This window comes from Pongo pygmaeus, chromosome 7, assembly GCF_028885625.2.
Source record: "Pongo pygmaeus isolate AG05252 chromosome 7, NHGRI_mPonPyg2-v2.0_pri, whole genome shotgun sequence".
Taxonomy (NCBI): Eukaryota; Metazoa; Chordata; class Mammalia; order Primates; family Hominidae; genus Pongo; species Pongo pygmaeus.
In genome coordinates, this window is record NC_072380.2 from 60,675,075 (window position 1) to 60,697,632 (window position 22,558).

A 22,558-nucleotide genomic window follows, 5' to 3' on the forward strand; every position below is an offset into this window, starting at 1 on the left:
AGTTTTTGGAAATATGTTCATAGCAGTAGATATAGTACCCACAGAACTTCCCTTTTTCATAGCTGCATAGAATTCAGTTTTCTGTCGTTTTCACTATTTATTGATTTATTTTGCTGCACGCATGTGATTACATTAGTCCTGTAATTTTCTGGACTTAGAACTGCTGTAGAAAAGAGGCTATGCATTTAAGTATTCTGTGGTTATCATGCTACCCTCCTAAGGGAATGTGCACGAGATAATGTATTCTGTCTACCTTGTTGTTAATATTCTGTAATATCAAACTTTTAGAGCTTTGCTAATACAGATTTTAAAAAATGATTTAAAAGATTTCAATGTTTTTAATGAGAAATGAGCTTACTTTATTTTTAAACACTGCTATCCTTTTGTTAGTAATGATTGAATGAACTGATATTTCCTTAGCATATAGAATATAATAAGTCATAAATATTATAAATATAAACACATAGTAAGTTAGCTAAAATTGTTTGTAATTGGTATTCTTTATGTGATACAGAAATTTATTTTTACAGTTGTGTTCAATTTATCAAAATTTTATTTTATGACCTCTGGATTTTATGTTTTTCTTAGAAAAGACTACAATATAATCAATGCTTTTATTTAAATTATTTAATATTATAATTGTTTAAAGTGTTATAGCCTATATGCATTAATATTTAAATTACCTGTTACTAAAAGTTTCCACCCAATAAAATATTTAATTCTTTTGAAATATAAATTTGAATTAACATTAGTAGCCTAGCTATAGGAAACTAGTTAATTAAGTACAAAAAAACCTCCCAAATTGTTCACCTTCTCAAAAGTTTGATGAAATATTTAATTATTTCAAAGGTCTTAGTCTCTTTAAATATTTTTTTAAGACTGTGGGATCTAATACTCGCCCCTCCCATCTCCTCTCTCCTATTCTCCCTCCTTCCTTCCTTCATCTTTATCTTTGCTAGGCATAGACATAAAAAACATATTTTTATTGATAATATTCTTATCAATAAGGATAAGAAAAGGATAAGGATAATGAAAAGGAAAAGGCTATTTATTCATTTTCATCTTTATTTTCTCACACTCATTTCTCCTCAATTTAATAAAATCTTCAAGTAGTGACTTGTTTTTAATTGAGCATTTCAAAGAATATATCTGGAAAATTTAAATGTTGGCAATGGAACACAGAGACTTAAACATATTTTATAAAATGTGTGCTATTCAAATTAAGTAGCTTATAGTGAAATTCAACATATTATAATATGCCACAAATTGCTAAAATCAAGCAATCATTCATTTCACAATTAACTGGGAATGCCATAATTTAACATAAGCTGGTTTAAACACACACAGAGTCCCTTTAGGATGATTTAAGTATATATAATATCTCCCAGGGAGCATTAAATCTTTTTACTTAAGATTTGAATAGCTTTTTGTCTCTTCTGTGTCAGATAAATGCTTTTCAGTTGAAAGTTTTTTTAAATTTAGATATAAGCTTTGTTTAATAAATCACTTTCAGTTTTCAGGAAATAAAACCAAGAAAAATAAATGTTTTTATTGTTAGTTACAAAGGCTATCATGTAACTATTTTTTGTTTAAAGGTTCCACTGAAGTTTTGTGTATTTATTTACTTATTCTAACAAAAAGATTATAGGTACCTAATGTTTGAAGTATTTTGGGGGAGGAAATTCTTTTGCATTTTTTTCTTCTTGCAGCAATGAGAGGTGAAGCCACTGGGCTTCTGGGTCGGGTGGTGGGGACTTGGAGAACTTTTCTGTCTAGCTAAAGGATTGTAAACACACCAATCAGCATGCAGTAAAAATGCACCAATCAGTACTCTTTAAAGTGGACCAATCAGAGCTCTGTAAAATGGACCAATCAGCAGGATGTGGGTGGGGCCAAGTAAGGGAATAAAAGCTTGCCCCGGGAGCACATAGCGGGAACCCAGTCAGGTCGCCTTCCCTGGCCTGGGAGATTTGTTTTTTTGCTTTTCATAATGAATCTTGCTGCTGTTTACTCTTTGGGTCTGCACTACCTTTGTGAGCTGTAACACTCACTGCGAGGGTCTGCGGCTTCACTCCTGAAATCAGCGAGATCACAAACCAACTGGGAGGAACAGGCAACTGGACCGCGTGCCACCTTTAAGAGCTGTAACACTCACTGCCGGGGTCTGCGGCTTCATTCATGAAATCAGCGAGACCACGAACCCACAGGGAAGAACAAACAACTCTGGAGCACCACCTTTAAGGGGTGAACACTCCCTGGGAAGGTCTGCTGCTTCACTCCTGAAATCAGTCAGACCACGAATCCACCGGAAGGAAGAAACTCCGGACACATCTGAACATCTTAAGGAACAATCTCTGCACACACGGTCTTTAAGAACTGTAACTCACTGCGAGTGTCCGAGGCTTTATTCTTGAAGTCGGCGAGACCAAGAATCCACCGGAAGGAACCAATTCCAGACACAGCAAGAAATTTGAGTTATTTAATTCTTCAGAGAAATGATTATGACCACCAACGAAAAGTGAGTGGAGACTCAGCCAAACATAGTGTGTAATAAATCACCTAGGCTCTAAACTACTTCTCACAGCGTAAGTCAGTATCCCCCCACATCCCCCGCTCCACTGGATGTTAAAATACATTTTCACAGCTTCTTTTTAATACGCACCCAGAATCTTACCATAGAGGTGGAGAGGGTGCATTTTGCATAAGCACACACTTGCTGTGAAGCACGTTGGGGTTTGAGAGCCAGCGTTTCAGATTCATGCTCTCTGGAACGTCACATTCACATGGAGGGCACCTGGAAAGTGGCCCACTGCATGCAGAAAGGAAGGATCGGTTTCTACATTTATGTCCATTTTTACATTATTATTCTTAAGGTTTTGGTTTTGCATGCATTTAATAATACATACAACAGACTTGAGCAAGTACATTTATGAAGAATTTGATATATATTTGGAGTGTGCACTCAACACATTTTCAGAGTTCACTTTAGAGATCACTGAAGATTAATTTTAGTGTGATCCCAGCTTAAATTATTGGAGGTTTAGATTGGAAGTAACTGGATAATTACCTTACAGTAATAGCTCATTTTGCATACACAGTCTAAATAAAAGCAGTAAACATTGAATTCTGTTTCATCCTGGGGTTAAAGTAGTAAGATCACTCACTATATTACCTCTGGGTAACTTCAATTTTCTTTGAAGTTTTAGTACAATGTTATAACTACTGGATCCAAAGAGCAAAATTTTTAAAGATACTGTACCTCCTTTTCAATGGAACCTGAATATCTCTGCATGACAGCTTTGTAACTTGGATACAGTCATCTCCAGGGGTTATTGGTGATAACTTGGGTTTCTGATTTAGAAATTATCAATGACACTGTTATCAACCTGCTCTCCTTTCATGAAGGAATCTAAAAATATAAAGCAGCCACAGAAATTACAATATACTTGGAAACCTTGTGCAACTAGGAAACTCTCACAATGCTATAAAATTTAGGGGTAGACAAACTTAACTGCTGCTTGATCAGATGTCAGCAACCGGCTATTTGTCGAACAATGACTTTTAAACCAGAATGACAGAAATTCCCTTTCATTCCATCCTTAGGGGCGTTCTGTCAGCTCCAGAGCTTCCCGTTTTGCATACACGGGGAGCCTTTCTCTAGCTTCTGTCCTTCCTGTTTTGTGATTTGTACATGGATAAAGATCTCTCTCGATCATGCTCTGGCAAAGCATCCTTACCTTGTTAAGAGTGTATGTAGAATCCCTTTCATAGTTTAAATGGGATTTCTGCAGCAATAGGCAGCCTGGCTCAGCAGAGAGCCTGGAGAGATTGGAGTTATGAGGTATTCATTTAAGTCTCATCTATACTATGCTGATGTCTGTTATTTGTTGTGATAGGTCATTGCAGTGTGACCAGCTTTCAGAAAATGATGCACTCTTGCTAAAAGGCACCTTTGAGCAACATTGTTGAGCTGGATATTTGTGCAACCCTAGTGGGAGGTAATCTGGCAATATATATCACAATTGTAAATACATATTCCTTTTATCTTAGGAGTAATGTTTGCTGGTTCTGTGGTGTACATACGCCCACCAGAGATGGCTTCAGGCTTCCCACAGGACAACATTGATGGCGGAGCTGGGAGGAGATGGTTCAAAGGACACATCTCACTCTGGGTCTTTGAGCTCAGCTCCCCTTTCTGGAAATGACAACGTTAGGGTAAGGTGATTCCCCAGTTTCTTTTTACCATCAGCACGTCTCCCCAAGCTTAGGAATAATATTCAAAATATTTGGCAACTCTTGTGGCACAGGTATTGGCCAATCAGAATGGTCCCTGGTTATAAATCCCTGGGCTCCTTGTGGAGGGCCCTGCTGAAGGTCAGCCCCACCAGCCCCTATGGAAGGCCCACTGCACTGTGGTCGGTGTCTCAGGTCTTTCCTGGAATAGTTTGGGGCATATACTAATACTAAAATACTAACATATTATTTTCCTTCGATTGTTTCAACAGATGATGGCATATTACACACCCTCTACAAGATCTTGGTTTTTATCTACTTAATATATTTTGCCTGCCATTCTATTGTTCCACATGAGTGCCAACATATGTTCCTTTCTTGTCTTACCTTTATTTATTTACAGTTACACAGTATTTTCAGTATTCTCTGGCTTGATCGTAATTTATTTAAATAGTGCTGTATTGATGAACACAAGTAGATTTCAATTTGCTACTTATTTGAAGTGCTGAAGTGAAGACATTTGGACATATATTGATTCATATTTGTGATGAATAATCTAAAAGTGTATGTGGGTTAAATACCCAGAAGTAGGATTACTGGGGCAAAAGGAATATTCATTTGCAATTAGGATATATATTGCCAGACTTTCTTCCACAAGGGTTACAAAAATATCCAGCCCACCAATGATGATCAAAGATGCGTCTTACCAACAGAGTACATCATCAGACTTCAGACTGCAAATTTGGTGAATCAGAGACAGTATTTCAGTGTGTCATTAGCTAGAAATATACTAGTTGAGATTGAAACTTCTTTTGTTTAAGACACATTTGCGTTTCCTGCTCTCTGAACTCTGTTTTCATCTCCCTTTTTTTTAAAAAAAATTCTTCCCACTGAATTCTTGATCGTTTTCTAACTAAACTGCTGTATATTGAGGATGTTAGTATTTTGTGATTGAATTGCAAATATATTTTTCCTAGCTTGTCGTGTGCCTTTTGTCATGTGCCTTTTTTTTTTTTTTTTTTTTTTTTGATGGAGTCTCACTCTATAGCCCAAGCTGGAGTGCAGTGGCGCAAAGTGTGTGTGTGTGTGTTTTTTTTTTTGAGACAGGGTTTTGTTCTATCACCGGGGCTGGAGTGCAGTTGCGTGATCTCAGGTAACTACAGCTTTGACCTGCCTGGGCTCAAGTGATCTTCCCACCTCAGCCTCCTGAGGAGCTGGGACTACAGATGTGAGCCACTGTGCCTGACATCTTTTGTTTGTCTTTGGTGTTTTATGCTGTGCAAAGTTACGATTTGATTTAATACAGTTTTCAATGTTTTTCCTTTTATGGCTTTGCATTTTGAGGCAGCGTTAGAAAGACCTTTCCCACTCTGGGGTTATAAATAATTCTCTTTCTTTATTGAAAGATATTGAAAGATGATTATTGTCCCAGGACTATATATTTCTCTCCAGGTCTGTGAGACTGGCTGGACATTTATATCTATTGTATGGCATTGTCATTTGTGAAAGCCTGGGAGAAGAGGAGGCTGCAAATCATGAGTTCAAATTACAAATACGGTAAGTAGAATGAATGTATGTGGCAGTAGATAATGGTAATGTTAGTAATAACCCCAAGACTAAAAGTCAAAAAATTATGTGCGTGGTTGTTCTTATTCTATGCCAGATAATGCCCTGAACACTTTACATGGCTTATCTAATTAAATTCTCAAGTAGCCTCATTGTTATTACTCTTTACAAATAAGAACACTGAGGATTAGACAGGCTAAGTCTAAGATCACATCGCTGTTAAGTGTTGACCGAGTAAGATCCAGGTCTGCCTGGCTTCAGCGGCATTACTCCTGGCCGGGCTCCCACAGTCTCACGTAACAGTGAAGCTTCTTCCTTATCTGACTGGTCCTGTGAGGTCTGGGGATTCCCAGGAGAGGCAGAATGTGCAGTAGGCAGGGCTGGTTGTAGGGAGTGGGGTGAAGGTGCAAGATGCTACCCGTTGTAGAGAGAAAGAGAAAATTGGGAGATTGTGGAAGTTTGGCGGGACACTTGATCTCTGGACAATGTGTAGACTAGCTTCTGCATTTTGGAGATAGCACACTGATACTGGAGATAGGAGAAAGTGTTTTAGGTTTATGTCAACTAGCTTTGGGAACATGGAATGAGAGTTCTAAATTTTTCTTTCTCCCCTCCCTCCCTCCCTCCCTTCCTTCTTTCCTTCCTTCCTTTCTTCCTTCCTTCCTTTCTAAATGGTATCCTATGAATATATTTTATTCCCAGAGACAATTCAACAACACTGGATAAAACATCAATTCCAATTGAGAATTCTAAAAAATTAAGTAAAGATCAAAAATAGAGAGGGAGAGCGAGAGCGAGCCTATTTGCACATAAAAGTGCCAAGTGCAAGTTGCTTATTTGCAATCACAACCGCAAAGGCCCCATAAGCCAAGAGCTAATTATATCAATTATTAAGATGAGCCAAGGTCTTGTAAAGAATCAAGTTAGGAATAGGGGTGCTCCCCTCTGACTATGAGGCTGATCTGTATGGAGTGCTATTGTTCACCTTTATAAGGTATCCAAAGCTCAATCCCTATCAAAACAGTTTCTTTAAGAGTGGTAGAGTATATAGACAAGATATTCAACATTGTTAAATACATGAAAACCACAGATGTTCCTCAACTTACAATGGGGAGCCAAAAATTTCTGTGTCTCAGTTGAGACCATCTACATGTAGCTACAATAGTGCAAGATTGATGGACATTCAACAGAAACTGTACTACAAGTATGCATTATTTGAATGTATAAGAACCATTCTATTTTTCACTTTAAGTACAGTATTCAATAAGTTACATGAGATATTCAGCACTTTATTATAAAATAGGTTTGTATTAGATAATTTTGCCCACCTGTAGGCTAATGTAAGTGTTTTGAGCACGTTTAAAATAGGTGAGGCTAAGCTATGATGTTCAGTAGGTTAGATGTATTAAATCAGTTTTGACTTACGATATTTTCCATTTATAATGGTCTTGTTAGGATGTACTGCCATTATAAGTTGAGAAACATCTGTACGTGTTTCTATCCTGCTATGTATGTAACTGAATCAATCAGGAATAAATATTAATGATAAGGAACAAGAATTCAGTTACATGTTTTTGTTCATTCTAAAGAGCATTACAATGCCAAATTTCCATATATGATGATGGATATGTGTAAATTCATGTCCAACATTCTCAATTGTAAATAAAAGTATATTTTATGTTTAAAATCTTTGATAGAGAGTTATTTCTTAATTATGAAAATTGAGGAGAAATATCAAAGAAAAAAATAGACCCTAAGTGACAGCATATGTTAAAGAAAAAAGCAAAACCGTGGGATCAGATGCAGTCATTGATTATACTAATACACCATTTTAGTTTAATGCCCTAAGGTCTTCTGAAAATTAACCAACTCTGTCCATTTTAGTGATAACTATATCTCTTTAAGTATGACATAGAGCAGGGTGGTAAACAGAAAGGAAGTATAAGGAAGGTTCAAGATGAAGGCAGCCTATGAAAACCTAGGTACAATTAATACGTTTAAAAACCTCGTTCTCAACATCTCTTTAACTCCCCCTTCCTTGTAGTTAAACCCTTACTTTTAAAATAATATTATAAAGGTCTCAACTCAGTTGAAGTTGGTTGAAATACACTGAAACAACACTGGATTTTTTCTGTACTGTTTAGTGAGTTCAGTAAAATCTAACTCTGTAACTGACTGCAAAGGAACATTTTATCCCTGGAAAATAAATTATTAAAACATTGACAAAGTTGATTTGGAATAAAAACTATCAAAGGAAACTCAGCCCTGAATAGCTTTTCCTAAAGTTCCATGGATTTTTATGAACCCTAAAGGCGAAGTACTCAATGGTAGTTTTTTTTTTTAAGCAGTTAACTATAAAAGGCCTTTACCCTTTTTATCTAAACATTGTATGCACATGTGACTCTTTTTAGATTGAGAATACGATATCTGCCAAATAACATTGATTTATGATTATTTTTATGTGCTTATACTTTTTAATCATGTGAGAAATAAAAAGTATATTTACAAACCAAAAAATGCAATAATGCTGCCTTTTATGTTTACCTATGCAGTTCATTTTACCAGAAATCTTTATATCTTTGTTCTTGGGGTCACTGTCAATTGTTTTTATATTTCTGAAGGACTCACTTTAGCATTTCTTGTAGGAAAGGTCTATTGGCAAATAAATCACTCAGCTTTTGTTTATCTGGGGTTGTCTTAATTTTACCTCTATTTTTGAAGGATAGTTTCATGAGATAAAGAATTCACGATTGACAGTTTCTTCTTTTGGCACTCTTAACATGTCGTCTTACTTCCTTCTAGCTGCCATGGTTTGTGTTGAGAAATTTGTTGTTGATCTTACTGGGAATACTTTGTACATGAAGGACTGCTTTTCTCTTGCTGCTTTCAAAATTCTTTTTGTCTTTGGCTCTTTACAGCTTGATTACAATGTGTCTTAACTTTATTTTCTGAATTATATATTGTGAATATATTATAGTGTGACTCTCTTGGTTTTATAATAGTTGGAGTTTGTTGAGTTTATGTTTTTCACGAAATTTGTGAGGAACTGGTTATTATTTCCTCAAATATTTTTTCTGTTCTTTTCTTTCTTATTCTTCTAAGACTCCAATAATGCATATGTCAATTTGCTTGATAATGTCCCTCAGATCACTTAGGCTGTGTTCACTTTTCTTTATTCTTTATGCTCTTTACACTGGATAATTTCAATTGTTCTATATTCAATTGCTTATTCTTTCTTCTGTTTGCTCAATTCTGTGGTTGAAGCCCTCTAGTAATTTTAAAATTTTAGTTATTGCATACTTCAGCTCCAGGTTCCCTTTACTAATTTCTGCCTCTTTACTGATAGACTTCTTTTGACCATAAATTATTTTCTTGATTCTCTTTAGCTCTTTGAGAATATTTAAGGAAATCAATTTGTAGTCTTTGCCTAGTAAGTCTGATATCTGTGCTTCCTCAATGATAGTTTCCATCAATTTATTTATTTATTGGAAATTGGCCAAAATTTCCTGTTTCTTGAATGCCTTCTGATCTTTTATTGATATCCAGAGATTTGAATATTATAATGTGGTAACTGATAATTATATTTTCCCTTTTCTCCAGTGTTTCTGTTTTTTTATTGTAGATTTCTATGGTTGTCTATTTGTTTAATCACTTTCTCCAAACTATTTTTTCAAAAACTGTATTCCTTGTCATGTGTGGTTACATAAAGTCTCTGTTTCTTAGCTTGCTTTTAGCTAGTGTTTTGACAAAAATTTTTATTCTTGAGTTCCTTTTTTATTATACTTTTTTTTAGTTGCCATTAAAGTTTGACTATTATCCAGAGCTCTGACAAAGTTGTTTTGGCAATTCCTGCTTTTAAAAAAAGGTTCTATGATGGATGTGAATTTGAAGTTGCATATTTTGCCATTTTGCTCTAGTAAAGTATCTTAATCAAAGAGGAACTGACCTTAAGTCAGAAGAAGGCACTGGAGAATAATGTTTCTCAGAACTTTAATAAATCTGGCCATTGGTCTCTGATATGGTTTGGCTATGTCCCCACCCAAATCTCATCTTGAATTTTAACTCCTACAATTCCCACATGCTGTGGGAGGAACCCAGTAGGAGGTGATTGAATTATGGGGATGGGCCTTTCCTGCACTGTTCTTGTGCTAGTAATGAGTCTTACAAGATCTGATAGTTTTAAAAACAGGTGTTTCCCTACACAAGCTCTCTCTCTCTCTTTTTGCCTGCCGCTATCTATGTAAGATGTGACTTGCACCTCCTTGCCTTCCACCGTGATTGTGAGGCCTCCCCAGCCATATGGAACTGTAAGTCCATTAAACCTCTTTTTTTCCCAGTCTTAGGTGTGGTATGTCTTTACCAGCAGCATGAAAATGGATTAATACAGTCTGTTACAATTTGGAACCCTAAGGTACATTCTTAAGAGAGCATGCTTCTAAAATTCACCAGTCAGAATGCTCCAGGATCATTTAGAAGATTTGGCATGAGGTGTAGTATAGTTAAGAAAGCAGCAGATAGACAGTAACTGGACCTCTGCTTGTGTCACCCTGCGCATGTTACTTCTCTAGGCCTTGGTATTCTCATCTGTAAATAAGAAATTAAGACAATAGGAGAATTCATTTAGATCTTTTAATCTATGATTATATTTCTGGGTTCCAGAATCTAATTTAATATACAACTTTTCAGCCTGCCTTAAAATGGACCTGAAGTCACTTGTTAGTTAGTTATTTAGATATCGATAAATGACAATTTACTGAATAGCATATAATACACAGTTTGTTCTTATTATGTATGTTAGCTATGATCTGTTAAGTCACCAAAAATACTGAATTACCAAATAGTGAATCATCATTTCTAGGGGAAATACCCTCTAAACCATTGTTTTGGAGGGTCAGGCTCCTCTCAGCCTCTGGCCATAATTTCATCAACTGATCAATACATAAAATTGTTTTATTTGTGTTTTGGTTGAAAGATGCGGTATTTAATGTATATTGTTAATTCATTGACATTGAACTAACAGCCAGCAGCACTATAACTCGTGACTGAATGAAGCCTATCTAGCATACATATTTTTCCCAGAAGTCACATCACCACCTTCTTGTATTTAAGAACACTAGCCAGCACTTCAGCATTATGGTTGGTGTCATTTTAAACAGGAAAATTACCAAAATAAAAACCAAAAATGCAAAAGCAAGAACAAAACAATCTAAAGCATGGCACTTATTAGAATATAGACAGGACACTTTCACTAACCACTGCAACTATTGACTGGGGGGGTTACAAATAAATTTTAGTGAACAAGTTCATTCATGAATATGAAATTCATGAATAACCAACTTCAATATTCCACTGACAGCAGTAGACTGATCATCGAGACAGAGAATGAACAAAGCAGTTCTGGACTTGAATTTGACACTTGATTAATTGGAGCTAACAGACATCTACAGAATACTGTACCCAACAACCACAAAATATACTTTCTTCTCATCTGCATGTGAAACATGCTCTAAGATTGACCACCTGCTTGGTCTTAAAACAGGTCTTAAAATACAAAAAAAAAAAATGAAAATTATACCAAGCATCTTCTTAGATCACAGTGGAATGAAAATAGAAAGCATTAACAAGAGGAACTCTCAAAACCACATGAGTACATGGAAACTAAACAACTTGCATCTGAATGAATTTTGAGTAAATAACAAAATTAAGGCAGAAATAAAAAATTATTTGGAACAAGTGAAAATAAAGGCATAACATACCAAAATCTCTGGGATGTGGTAAAAGCAGTGTTAAGAGGAAAGTTTATAGTGCTAAACACCTACATCAAGACAATAGAAAGACATAAAATTAACAACCTAATGCTGTACCTGAATGAACTAGAAAATCAAGAACAAATCAAAGCCAAAGCTAGCAGAAGAAAAGAAATAACTAAAATGGGAGCACAATTAAATGAAATTGAGACCAAAACAACCACACAAAGGATCAATGAAACATCAACTTGTTCTTTGAAAGGATAAACAAGAGTAGATCCAAGTAAGCACAATAAAACATGGCAAAGGTGACATTACAACCAACTCCCCAGAAACAAAGATCCTCAGAGTCTATGAACGCCTCTCTGCATACAAACTAGAATATCTAGAGAAAACTGAAAAATTCCTAGAAGCACACAGCCTCTTGAGATTGAATCAGAAAGGAACAGGAATCTTGAACAAATCAATAACAAATAAGGAAACTGAATCAGTAATAAAAAACCTGCCAACAACCCCGAAAAGCCCTGAATCAGATGGTTTCGCAGCTGAATTGTACCAGACATGTAAAGAAGAGCTGGTACCAATCCTACGGAAACAATTCCAAAAAATTGACAAGGAGGGGCTCCTTCCTAACTCATTCTAAGAGTACAGTATCATCCTGATACTAAAATCTGGCAAAGACACAACAAGAAAAAAACTACAGACCAATATCTCTGATGTACATAGATGCAAAAATCCTCAACATAATTCTCAACAAAAACTAGTAAACTGAATCCAGCAGCACATCAAAAAGTGAATTAACCACAATCATTTGGGCTTTATTCCTGGGATGAAGGATGGTTCAACATATGCAAATCAATAAAAGTGATTACATATACAGAATTAAAAACAAACAAATGATATGATCATCTCAATAGACACAGGAAAAGCATAAAAACCAACATTCCTTTATGAGAAAAAACCTCAACAAACTAGGCACTGAAGGAAGATAACTCAAAATAAGAGGCAGCTATGACAGTCCCACAGCAAACATCATACTGAATGGGTTAAAGCTGGAAGCATTCCTCCTAAGAACTGAAAGAAGACAAGAATGTTCACTCACGCCGTGCCTATTCAACATAGCACTGGAAGTCTTAGCCAGAACAATCAGTCAAAGAAAAAAATAGACATCCAAATCGGAAAAGAGGAAGTCAAATTATCTCTCTTCACTGAAGATATGATTTTATACCTAGAAACCCTAAAGATTCTGCCGAATCTCGGGATACAAAGATTAGCTTACAAAAGTTAGTAGCATTTCCATACACCAATAACTAAGGTGAGAACCAAATCAAGAATGCAATCCCATGTATAATACACACACACACACACACACACACACACAAACAAAAACACAAAAACAAAAACAAAAACAAAAATTCAGTACCTAGAAATACATCTTACCAAGGGGTGAAAGATCTCTATGAGGAGAACTACAAAATTTCTGAAAGAAATTATGGATGACACAAAACATTCCATGCTCATGGTTTGGAAGACTCAGTATCATTAAAATGTCTATACTGTGCAAATAAATCTGTAGATTCAATGATATTCCTATAAAATTATCAATGTCATTTTGCACAGAATTAGAAAAATGTATTCTAAAATTTATTTGGAACCAAAGAATAGCCACAACAGCCAAGACAACCCTAAGCAAAAAGAAAAAAATCAGAGGCGTCACATTACCCTACTTCAAACTATATTACAAGGCTACAGTAACCAAAACAGCATGGTACTGACACAAAAATAGACACATAGACCAATGGAACAGGATAGAGATCCTTGAAATAATGCTGCACACCTACACCCAACTGATTTTCAGCAAAACTGAAAAAAACAAACCATAGGAAAAGGATACTCTATTTAATAAATGGTGCTGGAAAAACTGGCTAGCCATATGCAGAAAAATGAAACGACCCTTATGTATCTCTATATACAAAAATTCACTCAAGATGGATTAAAGATTTGAACATAAGATCTCAAACTATAAAAATCCTGGATGAGGCTGGGCGTGGTGGCTCACATCTGTAATCCCAGCACTTTAAGAGGGTAGTCAAGGTTCTTAGATGCAAATAACAGAAACCAACTAAGGTTGACTTTAACAATTAGCTTTTACTGTGTAACAAACCACTTCAAAAGATAATGCCACAAAACAAGAACCAGTGATGTAGTTCATGACTCAGTGGGCTGGAAATTTCTGCTGGACTCATTTTATTGTTGTTTTTAATCTGTGAGACAGCAGTCAGCTATCATATGTAGAATGCCTCAGCTGGGATTTCTTACCTCTGGATGACAAGGTTGTTCACTGTCCAACAGAGTTGCCAAGGCGCATTCATGTTGTGGCTGAAAAGATTTCCAAGATACTTAGTGGAGAGCTTGTAAGTCTTCTTGTGACTCTGTCTTGGGAGTAGAAATTACTAAATTCCTGACACTTTCTTTTGGTCTAAGCAAATCAGAAGGATAAGATTTAAGGGATAGGGAAATAGATTCCACTTCATGCTGGGAAAAGCTACATATTCACATAGCAAGGACATAGATGCACTGAGGTGAATAATCGATCACATGGGCTAAGCAAAAGAAAGGTAGGTCACAACATGACTCAGTAGTTTAGAGAATGAATTAGAGATTTGACAGGATATAAGGTGGGTTGAGTAGCCAAAATTACAACTAAAAGCACACCACAGAATTAGTCCAGTGCCATCATCACTGCTGGTGACCCCTGGATGCTGCAGCCACCTACCTCTACTGATGCTGTGGGTCAATGTCAAGTGCCACCCATGAAACAGGATATTACTGTTACCCTGATGCCACAACCCCTTGGAATGGATGCTTCACTGGTTTTGCCCTGGTGATGCACTTTTGCTAAATAGGCCATTTGCCTATGCCCAAGGTGCAAGGGGAGTGGGGAAAATGATTCTCTGGCCCTTTGGGCTTCCGGATGAGGAAAAGTTGCTACATCCCAAGGAGACCATAAGGTGGGGAAGTTGCCAAAAATATTAAAAAGCTTAAGGTTCTGGATGAAAGAAAAAAAAATGTGAAATAGCCAACACGTGTTATCTCAGGACAAGTAGAAAGGGACTGAAGAGTCTAGAACTTAAAATGTCCTGTCCAAAAACTTGTTTGTTTTCTCCTTGGAGCACAGCTGGGTGTCATCAGGGCTCACAGTGTATTTTAGGGATGACAATTTGAAATCCAGTTAGGCATAGTGGAGTGAAATCCCAGCATTGGAGTTTCCTAGCCAAACCAAGTTTCACCATGTGGTCACACAATTGAGCCCCCTGGTTTGCAGGATGGTTCTTTGTGAGGTCTCCCTGTTACTCTGCACCTTATACAGGCAGATGAAGAAGTCGCACAACACAAGGCAGACAATGAAGAATGTGTGTGTTCGCTGTGGCAGGAGCTCAGTGTGGGTGTGGCGTGTGAGCACACAAAGCAGGCACATTGGAGTTCAGGTCATCTACAGGTTGCGAGGCCGAGGGACTCACCACTTCCTGCCTCTGTGTCCCATAAAATGGTGACAGCTAGAAGGCACCTACCTACTAGCTTTAAAGCTCATAACTTGTGAGCATTAAAAATATGTGAGCTGTGCTTATACAGTAGCAATCAGTGAATGTTCATATTAGTCCTGTTATCCCTGGAGAATCACTTATTTATGTGGGTAAAGACATCAGAGAAGAAATCACAAGTCCAGGGGGCATATAAAACTTCAGCTAAGGCTACTTCTAAACTAATGAGGAAAGTGCATGCTTTTATTATTATATGAAGAATGTTATTTTCTTTGTGAAGGTATTACATTTCTTTGTAGAAAAGAAAGCTTTTAATGGTGTTTACATTTCTATGGCAACAGTAGCATCAAGGGAGTGGGCCGGTTTTCCAATTCTATCCCACCTTCATAAGTGATTTTTCTTCGTTCCATATGGTTATCACCACAGTAGTTCTCCTTATCTGAGGTTTCACTTTCCAAGGTTTTAGTTATCTGTGGCCAATTGTGTTCCAAAAATATAAAATAGGAACTTCCAGAAATAAACAATTTATAAGTTTTAAATTGTGAGCCATTCTGACTAGTGCAAAGAAAACTCGAGCCATCTTACTCCATCCCACCTGGATGTGAATCCTCCCCTTGTTCAGTGTCTCCACACTGTCTATGACACCCGCTGTGACTCACTTCATAGTGGTCTTGGTTATCAGATCAACTGTTGCGGAATCACAGTGCTTGTGTTCAAGTCACCCTTTTTTACTCAATGGCCCCAATGCTCAAGAGTAGTGATTTCAGTAGCAATTTGAGTAGCTCAAGCATAGCAATTTGGATATGCCAAAGAGAAGCCATAAAGTGCTTCCATTTAGTGAAAAGGTGAAAGTTCTTGACATAAGAATTTTTTTTTAAAGTATATTGAGGATGCTAAGATCCAGGGTAAGAATGAATTTTCAATCTATAAAATTGTGAAGAAGGAAAAAAATTCATGCATAGTACTGTATAGAGAGGGCTCAGTGCTATTCATGATTACAGGCATCACCGGGGATCTTGGGACATATCCTGCTTGGATAAGGGGGACACTGTAACTGTGCTCTCACTGTGAGCCAGGAAGCAGGTCAGACTCTTTACATGAAGCACATTATTGTCCTTATTATTGATCTCTCCAGCTTGGTGATCTGAGAACTGAAGTGCAGAAGGTTAATAACTTGCCTAATATTAAACAGCTAAGTGGCGGACCCAGGATTCAAACCCAGAGTCTGACTGCAGAGACTCAGTTTTTGGCTGCCCTCACTCTTGAAGCCAGAGTCTCATCTCAGAGCCCAAGATCACCCCAGAGGACCCTGGCCCTAAACTGCTGTTGGCCAACAGCATGTACCCCAGCCCATCTACACAGAGTCTGAGGGAGTCCAGTGCAGGCCAGTGTCTGTCCTAATTGCAGTGTTAGAATATCTAGGTCAACTGCTCTCAAAATAGATGTGTCATTGGGCTGCCCCTTTGTCTGCTGTTTACTTCTTCTAAGCACATTCTTCCTGGAAGTCGGTTGCTGTGGAAAATGGGCATAGTGCTTTCTACCTTGGATCCTCAGCTAAGTGGCTAAAAACAGAGGTTGTTTGCAGAAACCCAATACTCTGTTAATGCAAGGACTTCAGAGGGGTGAGCTTGGTTATATGTTCAATCAAGGGAAGAGCATTTGTTTGTTTTAAGTAGATTAGTAAAGGGAAGTTATTCTAGCCTAAATCTTGTGGAATAAGTTGTTAGGTTCCAGAAACACTGTAATTAGGCCCAAGGTCACACTTAAGTCCCTGTCCACTCTTCCCAACTAAGGAAGCTGATGAGCACAAAAGACAAGCACCTCATGATCTCCAAAAAAATCTAAAATCTAAAAATATCAAGCTCATAGTAGCAGAGAGTAGAATGGTGGTTGCCAGAAGCCAGGGGGTGGGGGAATGGGGAGATGTTGGTCAAAGGATACAAAATTTCAGCTGGACAGGAGGAATAATTTCGGATCTATTGTACAACATGGTGACCATAATCATGATGTATTGTGTACTTGAAAATTGCTAAGCAAGTAGATTTTGTGTTCTCATCACAAAAAAGGATAAGTATGTTAATTAGCCTGATTTAGCCATTCCACAATGTACACATATTTCAAAACATCATGCTGTACACCATAAATATATAGAATTTTGGTAAATTTAATAAATAAATTTTTTAAATGAAGCTGATGATTACAGCTGGTCTTTGCTCAAAGCATCGGCATATTAAAATTTTAATCACAAAATTACTTTAAAAATGTGTGTGTGTGTGTGTGTGTGTGTGAAAAATAACCTAAGTGGACAGATTATTTGTGTCATTTTAAATACTCAGTCTTGTTGAGAACTAATGTTGAACCAATCTTAGGTAGTTTTAAAATCACTCATCACTGATTTGGAAACGGAGTAGTAGCCCTTTCAGGAGCCCCTGTGTTCTGTTAAAGGATTTAAGAACGAGGCATCAGAAGCACCCATCACTTGAACACAGTGAAGTCAGTGCAGTGCTCAGCTTTCAGGCTGTGCTGGGGATTCCCAGGGGGTTTTAATTTTTTAATTTTTTTTTTTGAATTTAACATGTTTTTTATTTTTTAATGTGGCTACTAGAAAATTTTAAGTTACTATGTGGCTCATGTTATATTTCTGTTTTTTTTAAATTTTTTAATTTTTTCTCTTTTTTTGTTATTATACTTTAAGTTTTAGGGTACATGTGCACAATATGCAGGTTAGTTACATATGTATACATGTGCCATGCTGGTGTGCTGCACCCATTAACTCGCCATTTAGCCTTAGGTATATCTCCTAATGCTATCCCTCCCCCCTCCCCCCACCCCACAACAGTCCCCAGGGTGTGATGTTCCCCTTCCTGTGTCCATGTGTTCTCATTGTTCAATTTCCATCTATGAGTGAGAACATGCGGTGTTTGGTTTTTTGTCCTTGCGATAGTTTACTGAGAATGATGATTTCCAATTTCATCCATGTCCCTACAAAGGACATTAACTCATCATTTTTTATGGCTGCATAGTATTCCATGGTATATATGTGCCACATTTTCTTAATCCAGTCTATCATTGTTGGACATTTGGGTTGGTTCCAAGTCTTTGCTATTGTGAATAGTGCCGCAATAAACATACGTGTGCATGTGTTTTTATAGCAGCATGATTTATAGTCCTTTGGGTATATACCCAGTAATGGGATGGCTGGGTCAAATGGTATTTCTAGTTCTAGATCCCTGAGGAATCGCCACACATAACTTCCACAATGGTTGAACTAATTTACAGTCCCACCAACAGTGTAAAAGTGTTCCTATTTCTCCACATCCTCTCCAGCACCTGTTGTTTCCTGACTTTTTAATGAATGCCATTCTAACTGGTATGAGATGGTATCTCATTGTGGTTTTGATTTGCATTTCTCTGATGGCCAGTGATGATGAGCATTTTTTCATGTGTCTTTTGGCTGCATAAATGTCCCAGGGGGCTTTTAACCCAGCAGGCCAGTTGGGGAGGTGCCTGCCTGGGGGAGATGAGCTTTAGTAGTTAGGCAGGAGTGATCAGGCAGGATCATGTGATGGGCCATTTTTTGTAGGTCAAAAATCAACAGTTTTGCATAGTTCAACCTAATCATTAACATAGTAATATCTGGACAGAGGACAGAATAGGAGCAGGCAAATGTCTTATTGTCCCTTTCCCATGGTCTGAGCTCAGGATGTGCTTCAGGGTCCTTGGGCTCCACAGAAGCTCACTCCTCTGTCCCCCACAGCCTGTGACTAAAGATGTGGGGTGACTCCTCCTCTGCAAGGGACAGGCTTTTGTTCCTTGTTGAGCTACAATAGCAGTGAGTCTTTCTTCCCTTGTCACAGGTGTGGGCCCCGTGTGGCAATAGTAGGAAGAGGAAAGGGAAAACCCCATTAAACGATGGTTGGGAACTCATCCAATGTCAAGAGCAGATGCTGGTGAACTCACGCGGTAGGCATTGCATAATGTGTCTACACACACGAACTGTAAGCCTGAGGAGGAGGGCTTCTCACAGGAGGCTAACAGATCTCAGACCTTGTTGGCGGTATGATTATGGCTTTAGGTTGCCATTGATATTTGAATAATTTTAATTTCCAGCTTTTACATAGTAACTGCCCCCACGACTGATTGCTTTGTATTTTGTGAACTCGATTCATGTGTTATCTCTCCCAAAGACCTGCAACTTCCCGAGAGCTTGGGGACTGTTATATTTCCTTGCACCCCCAGCACCTACAGAAGGAGAAGGGAAATGAGGGAAATGACAATCCAGTGCTAGCACCAGCTATACAGTCTATAAACATTGCTCTCTGTTTAAGTCCTTATGTAGATCCTTGGGAGTGGGTAATGTTATGATCTTAGATAAATGGGATTCAGAGATGGGGGAACTGTGCCTAACATCACAGGTGATAGAGTCCGGATTCAAATCCAGGTCTGCCTGGCTCCAGAGCAGCTGCTGGTTCTCTATCCCATGCTGCCTCCGGTGCAACGACTGCTGTGCAGAAGATGCTTATGAAATGTTTGTTGGTCATGTGACTCAAACTTTCCTTGGAACTGCTTCCAGTTGCACCTGCACAATGATATTTGATACTTGTCATGTGCACACAATATCTTGAGTGTAAATATATTGCAAAATGTGCCATCTTTTTACAGTTAGTTCATGGTAAACATTAGGATAAGATGCATAGTCAAGTTAATGAACACTGTGCTGGCCCAGATGGAAAGAAAAGGGGATATTTGAGCTCTGAAAACTGCATTGTCAAAAGCTTTTCTTAGCTTATTAATTTTTCAAATCTGATGAAGTATTCTTAGTGCATCTGGATACAACAAAGGCCACTGATGTTACTGATGGGAAGTATGATTTGTCAACAGCTCTTCCAGTAGCTGTGCTATGATGGGGACCTCTTCTGGGGGATGTTTGTGAGGAGGAGGTGGGTTTCATTCAGAATCACCAGCCAACCATGTCCTTTTGACAGGTTAAGCCTGTCTTCCTTCTGAGACTGATGGAACAGATGTCACCCTCTTATGTGAGATCCCCGCTTGCACTCAGAGGGGAGTGACTCCCTCACACTCCCTGAAGGGTCAGGCCTAGGAAAACCCAGGTGAAAGGCTCAAGGCTGACCAGTGGGAAGAGCTGGCTGCCCATTGAAAGCCAGCCTTCAAAACCATCACTGTCACTCTGCACAAAAGACCTTTGCATTTGACAGTCATCTCTACTGACCACTGTATTTCCTAGATTCAAAGGCAAATAAAACCAACTCTGGCCTTCCTTCTGCACTCAAAAGGAAGTCCTGAAGGGGAATCTAAGGCAGCCAGGACAATGAGAATGGGTGCCCTCCTGCCATGCAGCTCTCTCTGCAGGGCATGGGAGAGGGATGCAGTGCAGTGGGTACAGAGATGAGAGCAGCTTCCAGCCATGGGCAGAGAGTCTTTCTTGGGCCCACAGGCACATAGCTGACAACAGAGATCTATGCATACACAGTATTTTAAGGTTGAACTTACTTGGAACATTTCTTTTTTATGCTTCCACGTCTGTGTTAATAATTATATCTTTTTATTTTCAGGTTTATTTTCTTTAGTATGCTGAAACATAGTTTCACTATTAGGTAGATTTTATTGCCCTGGGCAATACAAATATTTTTAACTAAAAGTTTCTTGATATTTTCAGAACCATTTCTGGTTGGAATCTTTCCTTGGTCTCCCAACATCTCTGAATTTGGAACTATACTGTGAATTTCCAAATACATCTCCATGTCCATCTCATTTGCATGGGTATGAATAAGTGAGGCTACTTGGAAAGAGAACTAGACATTTGGGGATAAAAAGGCCACCTTTCGACTATGTTTTCCAATTTGATCATGATGGATGAGCCATTCATCTGTCTCAGTGTCTGGCTAAATTTGGATCGTGGTCAAGGGAAAAGCATTACAGCCATCATCCTCCCTTGGCTTAGATAAAGCCACCTGGAAATGCAACGTGACTGAATGCGGAGAGCTCTCTAGGGTTCTCTGTGTCTACGTGTGTGTGTGCATGCATGTGTCTTAATGTAAGTAACAGGAATATTAAGAAAACAATACCTTTCTCTCTACAATATTTTTGTTATATACATCTTTCTAATATCTTTCAGATAATAAAATGGCCATGCAGCAGAAAAACAATAAACAGTTGGTGTTAAATGAAGTTGCAGCTTGATCACTAACTACACTTCGTTTTCTAGAAAGTTGTCAATTTAAGTTGCATTTAATTCATTTTACTGAAGTGTAAAACTGCCTAACTAAAGCATTCAATGGCTTAGCGACTAAGCAACATCATGCAAACATTTAGAATGATCAGCAAGGCACAGGCACATGTAAGAAACAGAGAAAAGCATTAATATCCTAGAATCTACATCTTCGTGTAACATAATATTCAGAAATGATCAGCTTCATGTCTTCTAGTCATGTATTTGAAGTGAAGCCTATCGACCAGTGGGTGCATCATTCCATGAATTGGGATTTTTAAATGACTTCCATTAATAGAATGTGGTCCACCCGACAGTGGTTGTAAAATGTGTAACCATGTTGCCCCAAGCTACTGCCTTTGGGAGAACTGCAGTTACACGAGATGATAAGCACCAAGGCAAACATTTTCAAACTGGACCCTATGCAAGAGGTGGTCAATATGGAGAAAGGGATGGAGGTGTTGGCCTACAGGCTCCTGTGCTGTTGGTCATGGATAGCCCGCTACCCATACAAACATACACTATCCTGGCAGCCCTTGGTTCTCTCAGCCTGTGCATGGGCCGGAGTGGGCTCCACTACCACCCCTCACAGTGAGAGATGCATGCCGGAGCTGAGGTGGAGTGCTGTCAGTCAGCTCCTGGCCTGAGGGAGGGGTGCTAGTGGCCTCTAGGGCATGGAGGCCAGGGCTGCTACTGAACATCCTACAATGGGCAGGGCCTCCCCACGTCACAGCTGTAGTGCTCAGGTGGAGACCCCTGGGAATGCATTTGTTAGAGTGGGTCACCAGAACCACGCTGGAGGCAAGAGTGTGTAGGGAGACCAGGTGTCAGCACAAGGAGGCATCCATTAGAAAGTCCACACACACACCACACTGTGGACGCATGGCCGAGAGCGTGGATCCTGGCAGAAAACAGCCCCTTTTCAGAAAAGGGTTTGAAGAAGGCTGCATCCCTCGTTGGTATTATAGATATACTGAAATGAAAGGTAACATTTAGGTATGAGAGACTGGGAAGCCCAGCGAGGATCGAAGGGCTGAAAGGAAGAATGGTGTCCCAATAAGAGTGTACGAGCTGGGAGGGGCCGCAGCAGCCCCTCCCCAGACGCCAACGACTCTCCGGCCAGGCAGGAACATTCCATCAGATACACTGGGTGGGGCTGATTTTGGAGGAGGAACGGAAGTTCTACCAGGAGTCGCTGTACTGTATTCACGGCTCTTGTATATGATTTATGCTGGCATTAT

General features: G+C 38.5%; 1 protein-coding gene across 1 annotated transcript in view; it reads left to right on the forward strand.

Moving 5' to 3' along the window:
- The first annotated feature begins 1,898 nt into the window (after positions 1 to 1,898).
- Positions 1,899 to 22,558, forward strand: part of PPDPFL (pancreatic progenitor cell differentiation and proliferation factor like) — a 48,308-nt gene continuing 27,648 nt past the window's right edge. Inside the window, exons 1-3 of the mRNA XM_063669461.1 lie at positions 1,899 to 2,518; positions 4,051 to 4,215; positions 5,686 to 5,790. Coding sequence (XP_063525531.1) covers positions 4,202 to 4,215; positions 5,686 to 5,790 — 119 coding nt within the window. The 5' untranslated portion in view covers positions 1,899 to 2,518; positions 4,051 to 4,201. The remainder of the gene's footprint in view (positions 2,519 to 4,050; positions 4,216 to 5,685; positions 5,791 to 22,558) is intronic.